This window comes from Tetrahymena thermophila (assembly GCF_000189635.1).
Source record: "Tetrahymena thermophila SB210 genomic scaffold scf_8254752, whole genome shotgun sequence".
Lineage (NCBI taxonomy): Eukaryota > Ciliophora > Oligohymenophorea > Hymenostomatida > Tetrahymenidae > Tetrahymena > Tetrahymena thermophila.
In genome coordinates, this window is record NW_002476512.1 from 640,331 (window position 1) to 655,968 (window position 15,638).

The window sequence follows — 15,638 nt, forward strand, 5'->3', positions numbered from 1 at the left end:
ATTTTAGTATAATTTAAAATATAAAAAATATATTTAAAAATGTCAAATAAGAGCATTCCTTCTAACTCAAATATTTATGTACTTTGTTTAGTTTATTTTCTTGAAAAAGAAGATGATATTATCTGAGAAAAAAATAATTTTTATAATTCATAATAAAGCTGATTTAATTAGCAAATGAAGTACAAAACACAAAAATTTGTTAATAATAAAAATAAATGGCTAATATTTTCAAATAGTATCAAAAGAATCGTTATAAATAAATATGTTTGATTTAGGTTATTCATTCGCACATTATATATCTAATATGTAAAATTATTGTTTATCATACATTAATTATATAATTAGTTAGTAAAAAATATTTCTAATAGAGAGTAATAAATAATCTTTATAATATAAAAATTTACTAAATAATTAAGAGTACTTCTTTTCTTTTTTTAATATTTTAGACGATAACTTAAGATAAAACAATAAATTAGCCCTTAATTATTATTTTAAAATGCCAGAAAATGACATATTCCCTAATGGCTTAGTGTTTGAGAAAATGTTTCATTATATTTGGACATAATCAGATATGTTTGAATAAAAACTTAATGTGAATCTACCTCAAACAGTTATTTTCAAAAACAGCTTACCAATATTTTGGTATTTCACAGATAAAAATGGCCAAATAAAAAAGAAAAAGACAGAAAAACACACACCTGAAAATATTTACGAAGTGTTCACCAAAAAAATACCCAAATGTGGGGTAGTTGCTCAATTGCTTTATCCTACTACCTGCGAAAACGAATTTAATCCAAGAACTAATATTAATCCAAAAGGTTAAATATCTGGATTGCATTATATTGATTCTACAACAGAAGCTAAAATTCGCTATCTGACTGAAGAAGATTTGGCTAAATTTTTAAATGGGGAAATGCAAATCAGTTCTGGTGTTCTTTAACAATTCATAGAACCAGCTACACTTCATAATGGTAAAATCTTTTTTTAATAAGATAAATTTGCTTTTAATTAAAAAAAGTGTTGTTATTTTAATTCTACAGATATTTATTTTTACTTATTCAAATTAAATTCTTTTTTGAGTAAAAATCATTTTACTAAACATTAAGATTCTATTTAAGTGGTATATACTCCAAGGGTTGTTCTAATGAATAAAAGAGTTAATACAAAGAATCTTTACAACTAAAATGTAGATATTTATGAAAGGTGCTGCACTTTTGATGGACCTGATTACTTTTCTTAAAATTTATAAATGTCTGGCCCGATTTCAAAGGAAATGACAGAGTAAGTTGATAGAATTATGGGACATCTTGAAACTATTTCATACGGATTATTCAATATCTTGAAAATACACCTTTATTTTAAAATTGATGCCAACAGAAAAATTTGGTTTCTGTGGGCTGGAGGTGTTTCGATGCATAACATAAGTGATAAATCTAACAGCTAAAAGCCATAACAAGTTATATCTCAACCAGAAATATAAGTAAATAAATATTTTATGTAATTAAATGATTTTATAAATTTGCTTTTAATTTTAGATTCCTGATATTCACCAATCGGTCAGCATTAAGAGAAAGCCAATATAGCTACAGAAAGAATTGTTTTGTTTAAAATGTAATAAAAAAGGAAGATCAGTTGATTTTTTTGAATTAAAGTTTTCAGATTTACTAAACGAATATGATAACACTGAGACATAAAAAATAACAGCATAAAATCCATATAATTAAAATAAAGTTTTTGGAAAAAATTAAAGAGAGGATATGTTAGGACAAACACTCACAAATACATTTATGGAATTTAAATAGATGAATTAAACTGGAAATTACTCGAGTTCTAAAAAAAACCATGAAGAATAGTTAAAAAAGCAAGCTGAGAAGCATACAGTTTATAAAAATAAAGAAATTCCTTCTTTCTTTACACTTCTTTTTCCTAAATTAGATACAGAAAACTTCTCTCAAATATCATAAACTTTTTATTTTAAGAATCAAAAAATTATGGTTTGCAGAGAATGCTACCTTGAATTTTCATCTCTGTACCAAAAATAAATTGAAACATTCAAACAGCAAAATAGTGATTATTCATCCACTGCCACTTCATTTTCAGATAAAAGAAGTACAAATAGATCTAACTCCTATATGAAATTCTAAAACATTTAATCAGAGTAAAAGAAAGTAAATAAATAAATAAATGCATTTATTTAGAATAAAAATTTAAATAATTTCAAATCTCATTTTCTCATTAATTAATTAAAAACATTTTTTCATTTAAAGATAAATTAAGAGTTTTAAAAAAAACTTCGATCACTAAGCGAAGATAAGCTGAAATCTAATGAAAAAATCCAAAAACTATTTAAACTGGCTAAACTTGGTAAGGCTGAAGATTAAATAGAATAAGAAAATAAGAAATCTAATTTAAGTTTGAATGAGAACTAAAAAGATAAAAGCGATTACTGTAATTTGGACACATCTAATTCAGGTTATAATTTTGATGATAAAAGCCATAATACAGCTTAATTTTTTAAAAATGATGAACCTTCTTCTACAATGAAAACAATCTAAAAGTAAAATGAAAATACAATACAAGAAACCTTAAAATTAATAAACGAAATCTACTCTAATAAAAATATCATGAACACTAATTAAAAATTACAAAATAGACCTAAACCTTATTAAACCTATAAATACAATTAAATTGATACTGCAAAGTTAAAATAAAAAATATAATCAGCTATATCTTTAAAAAGCGATATTTTCAACAAGCAAAAGACAACTAATCTTACTGAACAAACCACAAATCACACAGAACCTAATTTAACAAATGAAGAACTTAAAACTTAAAAAACAGATTTCTCTGCAATTACATAAAAGAAAGAATAAATCCCATAAAAAGACATATCAAAAATCATAGCAACTAATCCCTATAAATTCAGTTACTATGAAGTAGTAAATTAAGACTATTTTATTTTTCATTTTTCATATTTCATATTTCATTATAAAAAAAAGCTAAAAAAATAAGAATTATCGCCAAAAAATGTCCAAGAATCCAAAACAGATAGTGAACCTTTGAAACCAAGAATTATAGTAAGATCAAAACGTGCTCATAGTTAAATTAATTTTTTACCAAAGGATACTCCTTCCAAATAACCCTCAAATCAATCTTCATAAAAAAGACTACTAAGAACAACTTCTTCTTCAATTCAAAGATTTCCAGTTAAAATGATATCAGAAAGACATTCTGAAAATTCAAACATTTGAAAACTCTTTTTCAATAAATTAATTAAATAAATAAAATTATAAATAATATATTTTTGTACATATCTTTCACTTCTTTTGCAAAGTATATATTCATTAAAATTTTTATAAAACTAAACTAAATTATTTATTCAATATTATAAAATTGAGAGAAAAAAAGGAATAAATTAAATTAAGAGCTACTTGCTTACTAAATTGATATTAATTGACTTAATTTTGAATAAATTATTACTAAATATTAAACTTTGTAAAATTGAATTTCTTTATTCATTTAGTATTTTATATCATAGCAAGTAGAAATAAGCAAAGTGGTTAACAATAAAGCTTTCATCATTATTTTTAGAAGTTTTTTTTTTTCCTTGATAATAAATAATACTTTGTAAAATAATTATTTTTATTTTTAATAATCAGCTAATCACCTTATATACTTCATAAATGATCAACAAAAGATATTTGTTAAGAATTTGAGAAATATTTATTTTATCTATAATTAATATTAATTCTGATTTGAATAAGTAGTTAATAAAAGAATTTTAGAAATATTTATTGTAACATTTATTGTAACCATAAATACTATTAATCATAATTAGCATTTGTAGCTATTAAAAAGAATTTGAATATTTTTAAAGCAAAAGTAATTAAAAAAAGGATATGGGTAATATTTTATTGTAACCATAAATACTATTATTATGAATCCTGATTAGCTAAAGTAGCTATTAAAAAGTATTTGAAAATAAAATATAACTTTATTTTAGAAAAATTCTCAAAAAAAAGCTCTCAAATAACCAATTATTGCAGTATTTTAATAAGTTATTTATAATATCAAAATTTTTATATTTTAATTATTTTTTACTAATTGCTTATTCTTTTTTGAAGTTGAGCACACTAAAATTAATTTTAATTTGATGTGGATAGATAAATTTATTTATAAAATCATTATTTGATAATGAAATTTAATAAAGGCTATTAATTAATACTTTAATTATCAAATATATAATGAACAATTTATTATTTAATTAATATTTAAACTATTTAATAATACTCATTTTATGATACATAATATGTTAATTATAAAAATTATTTAGTTTGTTTTATATTTTCTTTTTCTTTTAATAGCTAAATTAATAAAATAAAACATACATTTTTCTTAAGGTTTGAATAAATAATATTGATTTCAATATTTTTTTTATTAAATTATTTACAAAGAAGAAATTATAATAGAAAAAAAATTATTCTAATATTTAAATTATAATCTCTTTCAAAAAAGAGTTATATACTATAGATTCTGCTTTACATTTATTTATGTATTTATAGAGGCATGAGGTATATTAGCTTGTTGGAATAAAAAGAGTTTAAATATTTAATACACCTCCTCAAGCCTACTTTTTAAGTTATATGAAGGAAAAAAGTTACGAATAAACTAATTTCTAAGTATCCTTAAATTAAGAAATAACATATTATTGAGGGAATTAAATTTTTAAAGTGTCCTTTACAACTTATTACAGGTCAAGTTTATCAAATATATAATATTTGATAATTAGTATTCATTCTTTGAATAATTAATAACTTTTATTAAAATTTTAAGTTATTAGTTTACTAATTACATTGAGCGATGTTTTATATAATGTCATCATTAGTCAATTTTTAATTAGATACAATAATTTAATATTGAATCCTACTTAATGGTGGCAAATTATTAACCTAATTTAATTATTTTTAGGTGGGGGCTTATTATTATTAATTTTCTATAGAGATTTATTTTGATCATTAAGAAATATAACATTTTTGCAATTTTCACTAATTTGCAAAATAAATAAGTCCCTCGAGGAAAAAAAACCTAGATAAAAATTCTCAAAATTTTTAAATTTTATTCATTCGATGAGATTTTATTTATTTCTTCATAGAATTTTCTTTAAAATTTTTTTGTCTTAAAGTTCACAGAATCTTTGATTCAATAAATAAGTTTGAATTAAAAGTATTAGAAGGTTAGCTTTTTGATTTGAATTCATTTATTTGTATTGACTTAATTTTCAATAAATTTCAACAAAAAATAAATATTTTAAAAATTTATTATTTTTATTAATTTAGATATTTTATATATATTTTATTTTTATGAGGATTTTTAAATATTATTCTTTATCCTAATCATGCCAAGCAAACTTAAAAATGTATTTTTAAGCTTACATATATAAAAATAAAAACTATTGTTTCTATAAGAACTAAATTATTTGTGTTTGATATTTTTATTATATTTTATTCATACTATATAAAGCTAAAATAAATGTTATATCATTATATATATTTTTCAATTTTATTCAATATTATTTACTTAGACTTTTTGAGCAAACTTCTCCAGAGTTTATGTAATATAAGGTTCAGCTTAGGGTTTTTCAGAATATGTTTTTGCAAACTCTAATAATATTTCTCTCAAAGTAGCATTATAAAATGGAGAAACTTATTCACTAGTAAAGTTTTATCCAAATTAAGAAGGGCTTCTGTAACCTTCTCTAGTAAAGTTATAACTTTTGACAGTTCGATTATCGTAAGCTTAGCGATAGCATCCTGGAAAATATTAATTGTAAACTGTAACTTGTACTTTTTACTAATAAGTTCCTTGAGAAACATAAGTACCATTTGTAAATTCAGTAATGTTAGACTTAAATTCTTCATCTGCATAAAACTCTCCAGTATCATCATAATAGTTAGTATCTGTAAAGCCAGTAGCAAATGGTTAATTACCATCAACTCCTTAGTAAAAATCTGTGCAATAATAATCACCTGCATAGCAAGCAGAAATAAATAAAGCGGCTAATAATAAAGCTTTCATCATTATTTATTGAAGGTTTTTTTCCTTGATAATTAATTATCCTTTTTATTTTACTTTTTAGTTTTTAATTTAGAATAATTGTTATTTATTTTCTTTTTATAAGCCAATCAGCTTATCTTCTTCATATATGACTGATAGACAAAAGAAGTTTGTGATAAATATTTATTTTAGCCACTAATACTATGAATTCTGATTAGTAAGATTAGCTAATTTAAGAAATATTTGTTTTAATTATAAATACTATTTATTAATAATGATTAGCTAGCTAATGTATCTCTTAAAATGAATTTGAATATATTTATTTCTACCGCCAAAATTTTTCTTAAATAAAATATAAAAAATAGTCTTGATACAAGTTTTTTAAAAAATATTAAAAAATTGTATTATATGTAATATGCCTTTTAACTTATTTTAATGCTAAATTTTAAACTTTTCATTCAAATTTTTATTAAATATCTTATAAAGTATTCTATATTTTAGTATATATCGTATTTAAACTAAAATTAATAATTAATTTTTAAAAATATCGATTAAATTATTTAAATAATATAAATATCAATCAGTCGAAGTCTATAAATATTTTCATTCTATCAACACCTAAAAATTTAGGTGTCGATAGAGTGAAGAGGAAGATAGGTGTCGATATGGTTAATATATAACCACATGTCGAAACGATACATATCAACCACTTTTTTAATTATTATTGTAAATTTATTTATTCAATTATTTTATATAAGTTTTGTATGAATTTATATATTATAATTACATTATTGCAATTTGCACAAATTTGCAAAATAAAATAGTACCTCGGAAAAACTGGATAAATGTTATCAAGTTTTTAATAATTATATTTTTATAATATTTTATCGATTTTTTTATAAGAATTTTCCTAAAACCTTTTTTGTCCTTTGATCGCAAAGTCTTTGACTCAATAAATTAGTTTGAATTAAAAATAGTGGAAGGTTAGCTATTTGATTTTAATTCATTTTTATTCACTTAACCTTGAATAAACTATATTCAAATAATGAATATTTCTAGAATTTAATATTTTTATTAATTTAGATACAAAATAACTAAATATATATACAGCTTTTAAGCATCGCCTGAAAAAGGTAAGACTTAAACAAATAGTAAGATATGTGAATTTATCTAATAATTTAGTAATTTTATTAATATTTTATTTTTTATGGGATTTTTAAATATCTCCTTAACTTTAAATATTATACTTTATCCTAATTAAACCAAGTAAACTTAAAAATGACTTTCTAAGCTTAAATATATAAAAAGAAAATAATATAAACTATTGTCTCTATTAGAACAAAACTATTTGTGTTTGATATTTTTTATCATAAGCAAAATAGATAATTTAAATATTTTATAAATTTTTTTTATTATATTTTATTCATACTTTGTAAAGCTAAAATAAATGTAATATAAATACAAATATTTTTCAATTTTATTCAATATTATTTACTTAGATTTTTTGAGCAAACTTCTCTAGAGTTTATGTAATATAAGGTTCAGCTTAGGGTTTTTCAGAATAAATTTTTGCAAACTCTAATAATATTTCTCTCAAAGTAGTATTATAAAATGGAGAAACTTATTCACTAGTAAAGTTTTATCCAAATTAAGAAGGGCTTCTGTAACCTTCTCTTGTAAAGTTATAACTTTTGACAGCTCGATTATCGTAAGCTTAGCGATAGCATCCTGGAAAATATTAATTGTAAACTGTAGCTTGTACTTTTTACTAATAAGTTCCTTGAGAAATATAAGTGCCATTTTTAAATTCAGTAATATTAGACTTAAATTCTTCATCTGCATAAAACTCTCCAGTATCATCATTATAATAAACATTTGAGAAACCAGTAGCAAATTATTCATTACCTCCAACTCTACTGTAATAAAAATCTGTACAATAATTACCTGCATAACAAGCAGAAATAAATAAAACTGCTAACAATAAAGCTTTCATCATTATGTATTGAAGTTTATATTTTTCTTAATAATTAATTATCCTTCTTATTTTACTTTTTAGCTTTTAATATATTACTATTTTATTTTCTCATAAATAATTAGCCAATCACCTTATCTTCTTCCTACTGCTGATCAGCAAAAGTAAATAATTATAGAAATATATATTTTAGCTATTAACAATTTTAATTCTGATCAGCAAGAAATAGTAGCTTTCAAAAAAATTTTAGAAATACTTATTTTAATCATAAGTGCTATTTCTGATTAGATATAGTATCTCATAAAAAGAATTTGATAACAGCCAAAATTTTTCCTCATTAAAATATAAAAGATGTAAAAATATAAAAAGCGAGTTTTTAACTTTCTTTAAAGCTAAAATTTTAACTTTTCATTCAAATTATTTTAAGGATAATTTTTAATTTTATATAAGATTCTTGTAAATAAAGCAGACTTATCACAATCAAAATCCAAAAACATATATTTTGCTTCCAAAAAATATATTTTTAAACATTTTCCAAAATTTTTCAAAAAATAAATTAAATGTTTTTAACTACATTCATGTTTATGTTTGAATTTTTGTTTCTATTTTTTTTTCTTTTTCAATGATAAAGTAAACTAAAATTTAAGAATTTATAGAACAAATATAAAATTTGCTGGTAAGATATAAATATTTAAATATGGTATATATAATAATATGATAAACCTGGCGCAAATGTCATAATTGACTATGCCAAAATAAAAAATAAAAAATAGATAATTTTGTTAACAAATTTATCATCCTTAAAATTAGATGAGTGAACATACTTCTCAAAAAATATATAATTTAAAAAGAAATTAGATTTTTTTTTGATTTGTTTTTTGGTTTTTATTCTTTTTTTCTTTTAATTAAAATGGTGATCCATAGCACATTAAAAATAACATTTTTAAATTTACTAGGACAGTGTATGCTTTTTATAATTAAAAGATTTTATACACTTTATTAAAAGATGTAAATAGAATTACTCGACCCAAAATAGAATATTCATTCAAAATACCAAATTTGTTTCTATTTTTAGAGAAAAAATATTTTAATTAAATTATCGTGAGATAATTTTGTACAAATTATATTTCATAAAAGTTTATTTTCGCAAAAATATTTCTTTAAAAAATTAATATATTATGGAAGGTGTTTTAAGTTCTGTTCATACATACAATAGGAAAAAATAAGTAAGATTATGAGCATTTTAATAACTCTTACAGACCCATATATGTTACATAAGATATATTATTAAAACAAGAATTATATTATTAAATAATATTTGACCTTCTTTCTCTCTTTTAGCCTGAACATGTATAAGAAATACTAAATTTAATGAAGATAGAAGGGTTTTATTTTAAAGATTGTACTGAAATTACTATGGATTGTGTCATGGAATATTTAACATTTAAAAATTTAATTTTTATTAAAAAATTATTTAAATATTAATAATTTAAATGAGGTACACTAAATTTGGGATTAAGATTTAGTGTAAGCCATTAAATTTAAACCAGGACATATTTGCATATATCCATTAACAATTGAATCTGACTGGATCTTATTATTATGAAAAAAGTAATTTTAGATTGACTCTACATTTTTAGGGGAAAATTAATATAAAAATTATTTTGTGAATCTTAATGAACAAATTATATCTCTTGTTAATTACCATAATGCAGATTATGTTGTAAAAAATCAATTGATAGTAAAAAAATGCTCTGATCTATATTTTTATTTATTACTATGAATTTTTATTTATAAAATTAAATTTTAAATGGTAATTGATAATTTATTTAAATATTAATTTTCAATTTTATTTGATTACTAGCCCTTTTTACTATGTTTAAAAGTTTATAAGGGAAAATTTTATATTAAAGTGCAAAAATCTGTGTAATTTTTATTATTAAAATATTGAGAAAATGTTTTTTATGAATTATTTTTTTATATTTAAAAAGTAAATAAACTATATGTAAAACTAAATTGTAGGTACTATGTATCTATAATATTCAACCTTTAAATTAAGCTATGATGAATAAACCTTCTAGCTAAAGCTTATTCAATGATATATGTTTGGGGTAAAAATTTTAAAAAAATGTCTTTTGATTTCAAGCAAACAATTTAATATTAAATTTATTGTATCTATATGATTAAAAATATTTATATTCATCGAAGTAGTTGCAAATGCTCAAAAGCTCGCAAAATAAGTAAATGGGTATTTATTTCATTTTTACTGATTTTAAAAAAAAACTATTTAAAAATAAAACAAATTATTGTTAGTGTTTGTATAAAATTCATTTAAAATTCATGAGATTTATTTTATTGTATAAATTAAAATGATAATAAAATTAATATTTTGAATATATTATTTAAATTAATTAATAATTTACAAAAGATTTTTCTAGATGTAAATAATGTATTAAATTTAATTTTACTATGAAGAATAATATCACCAGAAATATTGAAAATATATACATTCATTTACCTTTTTGCTAAAAAAAATGCTTTTATTGTTCATTCCCAGTTCATGCAATTGGAAAAAATAAGTAAGATAATGAACATTTTGATAACATCTAACAAACATATCTGAAATATATTAAATAAGAGATTGTTTAAACAAACATTATGTTGTTTAAACATCATAATCAAATTTGGTAAAAGAAACCCTTAAAGTCTATTTATTTTGGGGGAGGGACTCCTTCTCTCTTCTAGCCTGAATATATTAAAGAGATTTTAAATTTAATTCAAAGCGAAGGGTTTTTCATTTAAGATGATACTGAAATTACTATGGAGTGTGATCCTGGAACATTTGATGCTGAAAAAATTTAATTTTATGAAGAGTTAAAAATAAATAGAATATCATTAGGAATTTAATCATTTAATGACAAAATACTATAAAACTTAAATAGGCCTTAAAATGCTTAGACTAACTATGAAGCAATTTAGATACTAAAAAATTCTGCTAAATTTAAATATCTTAGCAATGTTTCAATTGATTTGATAATGAATTAACCTTAAATGACTTGCTCTAAAGATAAAAATAACTTAAGTATTAATTTAAATGAGGTAGATTAAATTTGGGATTAAGATTTAGAATAAGTAGTTTAATTAAAACCAGGACATATTTCCATATATTCATTAGCAATTGAACCTGGATCTTATTTTTATGAAAAAAATAATTTTAGAGAAGGTCAATTTCCTCTTCCTTCTGATGAAAGAGCAGCAGATAACTTTATTAAAACTCATTAAAAACTTTCTCCAATATATAACCATTATGAAATTTCTAGTTATGTAAGGAGTGATCTTAATTAACCTAAGCATAATCCTATTTACTGGGAAGGAAATAAAGATTTCTTGGCTTTTGGAATGGGTGCAAGCAGCTTGCTAAATTATAGAAGATATACCAGACCTAAAACAGTTACTAGATATTATGAATATGTAGAATAATTAAATAAAAATCCTAATTTTTATTTAGAAAATGGCGAAGATGAAAGTGACATTCAGTCTTAAATTGAATCTATTTTAATGGGCAGGCTAAGAACTTTCCAAGGTCTTGATTTGTTAGATATTAAAAACTCTTATGGCGAAGATATATACAATATAATTTGCAACAAAATTGAAATGCTTCTTTTAAAAAGCCCTTATTTAATTTTTTAGAACTAAAGATACCTAAAATTAAAATGTCCAGAAGGATATTTAGTGTGTGATGACATAGTTGCTGAGATCAGCTACCATCTTTAAAAAAAAATATTTAGAAATAAAAATAAGTGAAATTAAAATGTTTCAATATATAATTTCAATAATTAGAGTTTTCTCTCTTCACAAATTTTTTATCATAATTTATAATATTTATTTTGTTAGTCATATTAGAATCTAAAGTTTATTTAAAATAATTAGAAAATTATCATTTTTAATTTTATCATAAATTTTTGTCAGTTCATTTTTTTAATTTATAATTTTTTAGAATAATTTAATCAAAATGTGTTTCAGTCAGTTTTTATATTGAAAATTTTGCTCAAACTATCGTTTTTATTTAATGGATTAATGTTTTATAAATATTATCATTATTTTTTTAGGTTCTAAAATGTATTTGCAAAAAATAATCCTAAATATTAAAAATTTATAATGAATGAATGATTGATAGATAATCAACACCAATTAATTTTTAAAATAATCTTTAAACAGAAATCTATTAAATTATGAAATGTTTAATTTAAATTAAAATATTTTTTTGGAAAATAATTTTTAGTAAATTTTATCAAATTGATTGTTTTTTTAAGTGTAGATGGATTGCAAACAAAAAATTAAAAATAATGGTAAATTTCTATTTTTATCTTGTTAAAATTGAAAATTTAATAAAGACTTTATAAATACCCAAAAAAAAAACTTATTTAATCAGTATTATTTATACTGATTAAAATACAACATAAAGTTTTAGTTAATTATTAACATTAATTATCAAAAGATTAAATACTCTTTTACAAAGTTAAGGAAATGTCAACTAATTAAATAGGAGCAATTAACTCAGAGCTTTTAAAGGGTAAATTTAAAATAGCATGCTTCATAGTTATCTGTGAAGTATTTAAGATTTTAGTAAACTAATTTGTAAAATCATAGAAAAGGCTTAATTGGCTTCATAGATTGATACTATGTTTCACATGGATGTAAGGATGGATAATTTGAAATCTTACTTATAGAATATATCAAATGTAGTTAACTAGTAATCTATTATAATTAACTAGCTACAAGCTGAGATGAAAACAAAAATAACTGCAGATAGAGTAAATTAATATGAATTAGAATTGATTGAATTATTTTATTTTAAAATTAGGTTGAAAAAGCTTTGAAAACTGTATCAACAGTTATTGAAATTAACGATGCTGAATTGTAAAAAAAAGTATCTGCATTGGTTGATAAGCCAAAAGTAGAAAATACAGGAGATGTTATTATGGATGGAGCAAATATGATTTGTAACAAAATTGTGTATTTGGGATAAGCATGTAGTTTAATTTACAAAGGAAATAAAGATTGGGAGAGAAAACTCCAAGTTGTGGAAAATGAGCTCCCTAAAAAGATTACAAGAGATGTAGTTAAAGAAAAAGTTAGTAAAACAAAGAAGAAATTATTAAATGAAATAGAAGAATTCAAGAAAAAATGCCAAAAATAAATTGATGACAGCAATAAGCGTGTTGACAGCTCTCTTGGTAAAATGGAAATAACAGTCAAAGATACAGAAAAAAAAACTCTTTGGAAAATATCAGATTGTGAAGCTCTTTTATAAAAGAGAATTACAGCTGATTATGTTGATAACACTGCAAAGACGCTAGAAGAAAAATTGAGGAGAGAAGTAAATAATTTTTTAAGTGGATTTTTTATGAGTTAGATAGATCTTGTATTGAAAAGATTTTAAATTATTTTGAAAATGAGCTTAATTGTTTGAAAAGAAAAATAAATATAATAAACTTATAATTATTATATTAAGATTTAAAAAGTTAAAGAAGAAAGTTTTGGTGAAGTATTCCATAAAATTGATTTACTAAATGATAAGTGCAAGAATTTGGATGATTAGATTTAGGAAAAGTAAAAAAGCTTAAAGAAATTAGTTAAGGATTTAGAAGACGATTTGCTAGGTAAATTCTGCTCAACTGATAAATTTGAAACAAACAAGAAGACTGTATAAGATAGACTCATTGAATTAGATAATAAGATTAGTCTTTTAGATAGAAGAGGAAGTGCTGTAGATCTGGGAGAGAAACTTGCTAAGCAGCTTAAAGAGCTAGAGGAAAAAATATTTGCTCTTTAAAGAGAAGATGTACATTTCCTTAAGCTTTAATTATATATTTTAAATATTTATTGATTATCATTTTAGGGTCACCTCAGAAACTCAATACAAGATCTGACAGTAAAGTTAGAATTGGTTGGTAAATCAATTCCTGAGGACTCTGGTGAAAAGAGTGAAGGATTCTCTTTGGCAGATCCTCACAAACTTTGTGCTATTGAAAGTGAAGTCAAGCGCCACAAAGATGAAATTTCAGATTTAAGACGTATCCTTTCAAATTCAGATCATGTAATTGATTAATTAATTATTAATTTTATAATTGCATTTTTAAGTAATTTAAAAATAAAGAATTTAGTTTTGGATTTTACATTTTAATTTTTATAAAAAAATAAAATAAATCATTTTTATTTTAAATTAATTATAAAAAAATTAAGGATTTAAGAAGAAAATTTGATGCTCTTGAGCATAAGGTACTTAGTTAATTTAATAATGCATAAAGGTTATAAGAGTAGTCTGGAATTTCTAAAGAAGATGCTATTACTATGATAGAAAGAGCAAGAATTATTTTAGAAGAAAGAATTAAAGCCTTGGGTTCAGATGTTGAAGATTTAAAAGGAAAACTTGGCATTATTAACGAATTAGATAAAAAAATAAAAAAGAAATTTAGAGAATTATAAGAAGGAAATGGTGGTGGTGACTTGGATTGGTAAAAAAAAATTGATTTAAAGGCTGATGGAGAAGATACGAAAAAAGAGTTCTTGTTAGTTGATGAAAAGATTAAAAATATAATAGAATTAGTCAATCAATTTAGAAGAGAATTTGAAACAATAGAAGAGTTCTATATGTAATTAGCTTAAATGCTTAAAACAAATTAACAAGAAGCTATCTCTATTATTACTGGTAATTCGAAGATTATTCCAAACAGATGTGTTGCTTGTGGTACTAAAGGAAGATAGCAATACCATTCATAAGATGTAAGACTATTAATTTTTTAAAAATATATACTTAAAAATATATCCTTAATAAAAAAGATGAAAGGCATAGATGGTAAAATATATAGAGCAGACTTTGGATCATAGCATCAAACTAGTGTCTATGAGACATAGGAAGTATTTGATGTCCGTAACAGATTAATTTTCTATTTATTTATTTATTTATTTATAATAATAAATAATTATTTATTTTAAAAACAGTTCCGTCAACAATTGGGTTGCCCTCTATTAATGTTACTGATGAAAAATTTAATAAAAGCTAACTTACAACCAAGCAATCAGTTGTCTCGTTCAAAGGAAGACCAACTTCTGCAAAATGTAATTATATTAATTGACCAATAAATAGTTAATATTAAAGATAATGTATTTAATAAATAATATAGCTGATTAAAATAGTGTGCAATAGTCTTTTATTTCACAAAAAGGTACTACTTAAAAGAGATATTGAATAAAAATCAAATAAAAAGTCCTACTAATTACATTACTCCATAAATAAATAAATACATAATATTACACTTTTATAAATTACATGTTTTATACAATAATTATGCTTTATTCTTCAGAAAATAAATTGCTCACTAAAATCAAATTAAAATACAAAATTAATTATTCTGTTATTTAATATTTTTATTTGAAACATAGTGTTGAAAAAAAAAACATATTACTTATAAATATAATCAATTCAATAAATATTAGATTTTATGGAATTATTTAATAAATTTAATATAAATTTCATTAAAAAATGATATTTATTTTTTAATGTGCAAAGTTAATTTTAGAAATAAGATAACCATTTTTTGTATTTATT

General features: G+C 21.7%; 5 protein-coding genes across 5 annotated transcripts; 3 read left to right on the top strand and 2 right to left on the bottom strand. All coding sequences in view use genetic code 6, as the record gives it.

Annotated features, from left to right (window-relative positions):
• Positions 1-352: 352 nt before the first annotated feature.
• Positions 353-3,251, top strand: TTHERM_00112690 (hypothetical protein; the record flags this gene model as incomplete). Its single annotated transcript, XM_001010664.2, has 5 exons — positions 353-971; positions 1,107-1,480; positions 1,536-2,168; positions 2,268-2,939; positions 3,000-3,251. The coding sequence occupies exons 1-5, from the start codon at positions 497-499 to the stop codon at positions 3,249-3,251; spliced, it is 2,406 nt and encodes an 801-aa protein (XP_001010664.2). The 5' UTR covers positions 353-496.
• A 2,302-nt stretch (positions 3,252-5,553) lies between these two features.
• On the bottom strand, positions 5,554-6,078 carry TTHERM_00112700 (hypothetical protein; the record flags this gene model as incomplete). Its single annotated transcript, XM_001010665.3, has 1 exon — positions 5,554-6,078. One exon carries the CDS (start codon positions 6,076-6,078, stop codon positions 5,554-5,556), a length of 525 nt encoding a protein of 174 aa, XP_001010665.3.
• A 1,447-nt stretch (positions 6,079-7,525) lies between these two features.
• TTHERM_00112710 (hypothetical protein) lies at positions 7,526-8,050 on the bottom strand (the record flags this gene model as incomplete). Its single annotated transcript, XM_001010666.3, has 1 exon — positions 7,526-8,050. The coding sequence occupies one exon, from the start codon at positions 8,048-8,050 to the stop codon at positions 7,526-7,528; it is 525 nt and encodes a 174-aa protein (XP_001010666.1).
• Positions 8,051-10,450: 2,400 nt separating this feature from the next.
• TTHERM_00112720 (oxygen-in-dependent coproporphyrinogen III oxidase, putative) lies at positions 10,451-11,945 on the top strand. The gene has a single exon (XM_001010667.2). The coding sequence runs from the start codon at positions 10,496-10,498 to the stop codon at positions 11,828-11,830; it is 1,335 nt and encodes a 444-aa protein (XP_001010667.1). The 5' UTR covers positions 10,451-10,495; the 3' UTR covers positions 11,831-11,945.
• Positions 11,946-12,553: 608 nt separating this feature from the next.
• On the top strand, positions 12,554-15,278 carry TTHERM_00112730 (Scp-like extracellular protein, putative; the record flags this gene model as incomplete). Its single annotated transcript, XM_001010668.2, has 9 exons — positions 12,554-12,599; positions 12,677-12,840; positions 12,891-13,406; positions 13,542-13,871; positions 13,929-14,126; positions 14,273-14,812; positions 14,870-14,960; positions 15,032-15,148; positions 15,214-15,278. 9 exons carry the CDS (start codon positions 12,554-12,556, stop codon positions 15,276-15,278), a joined length of 2,067 nt encoding a protein of 688 aa, XP_001010668.2.
• Positions 15,279-15,638: the final 360 nt, after the last annotated feature.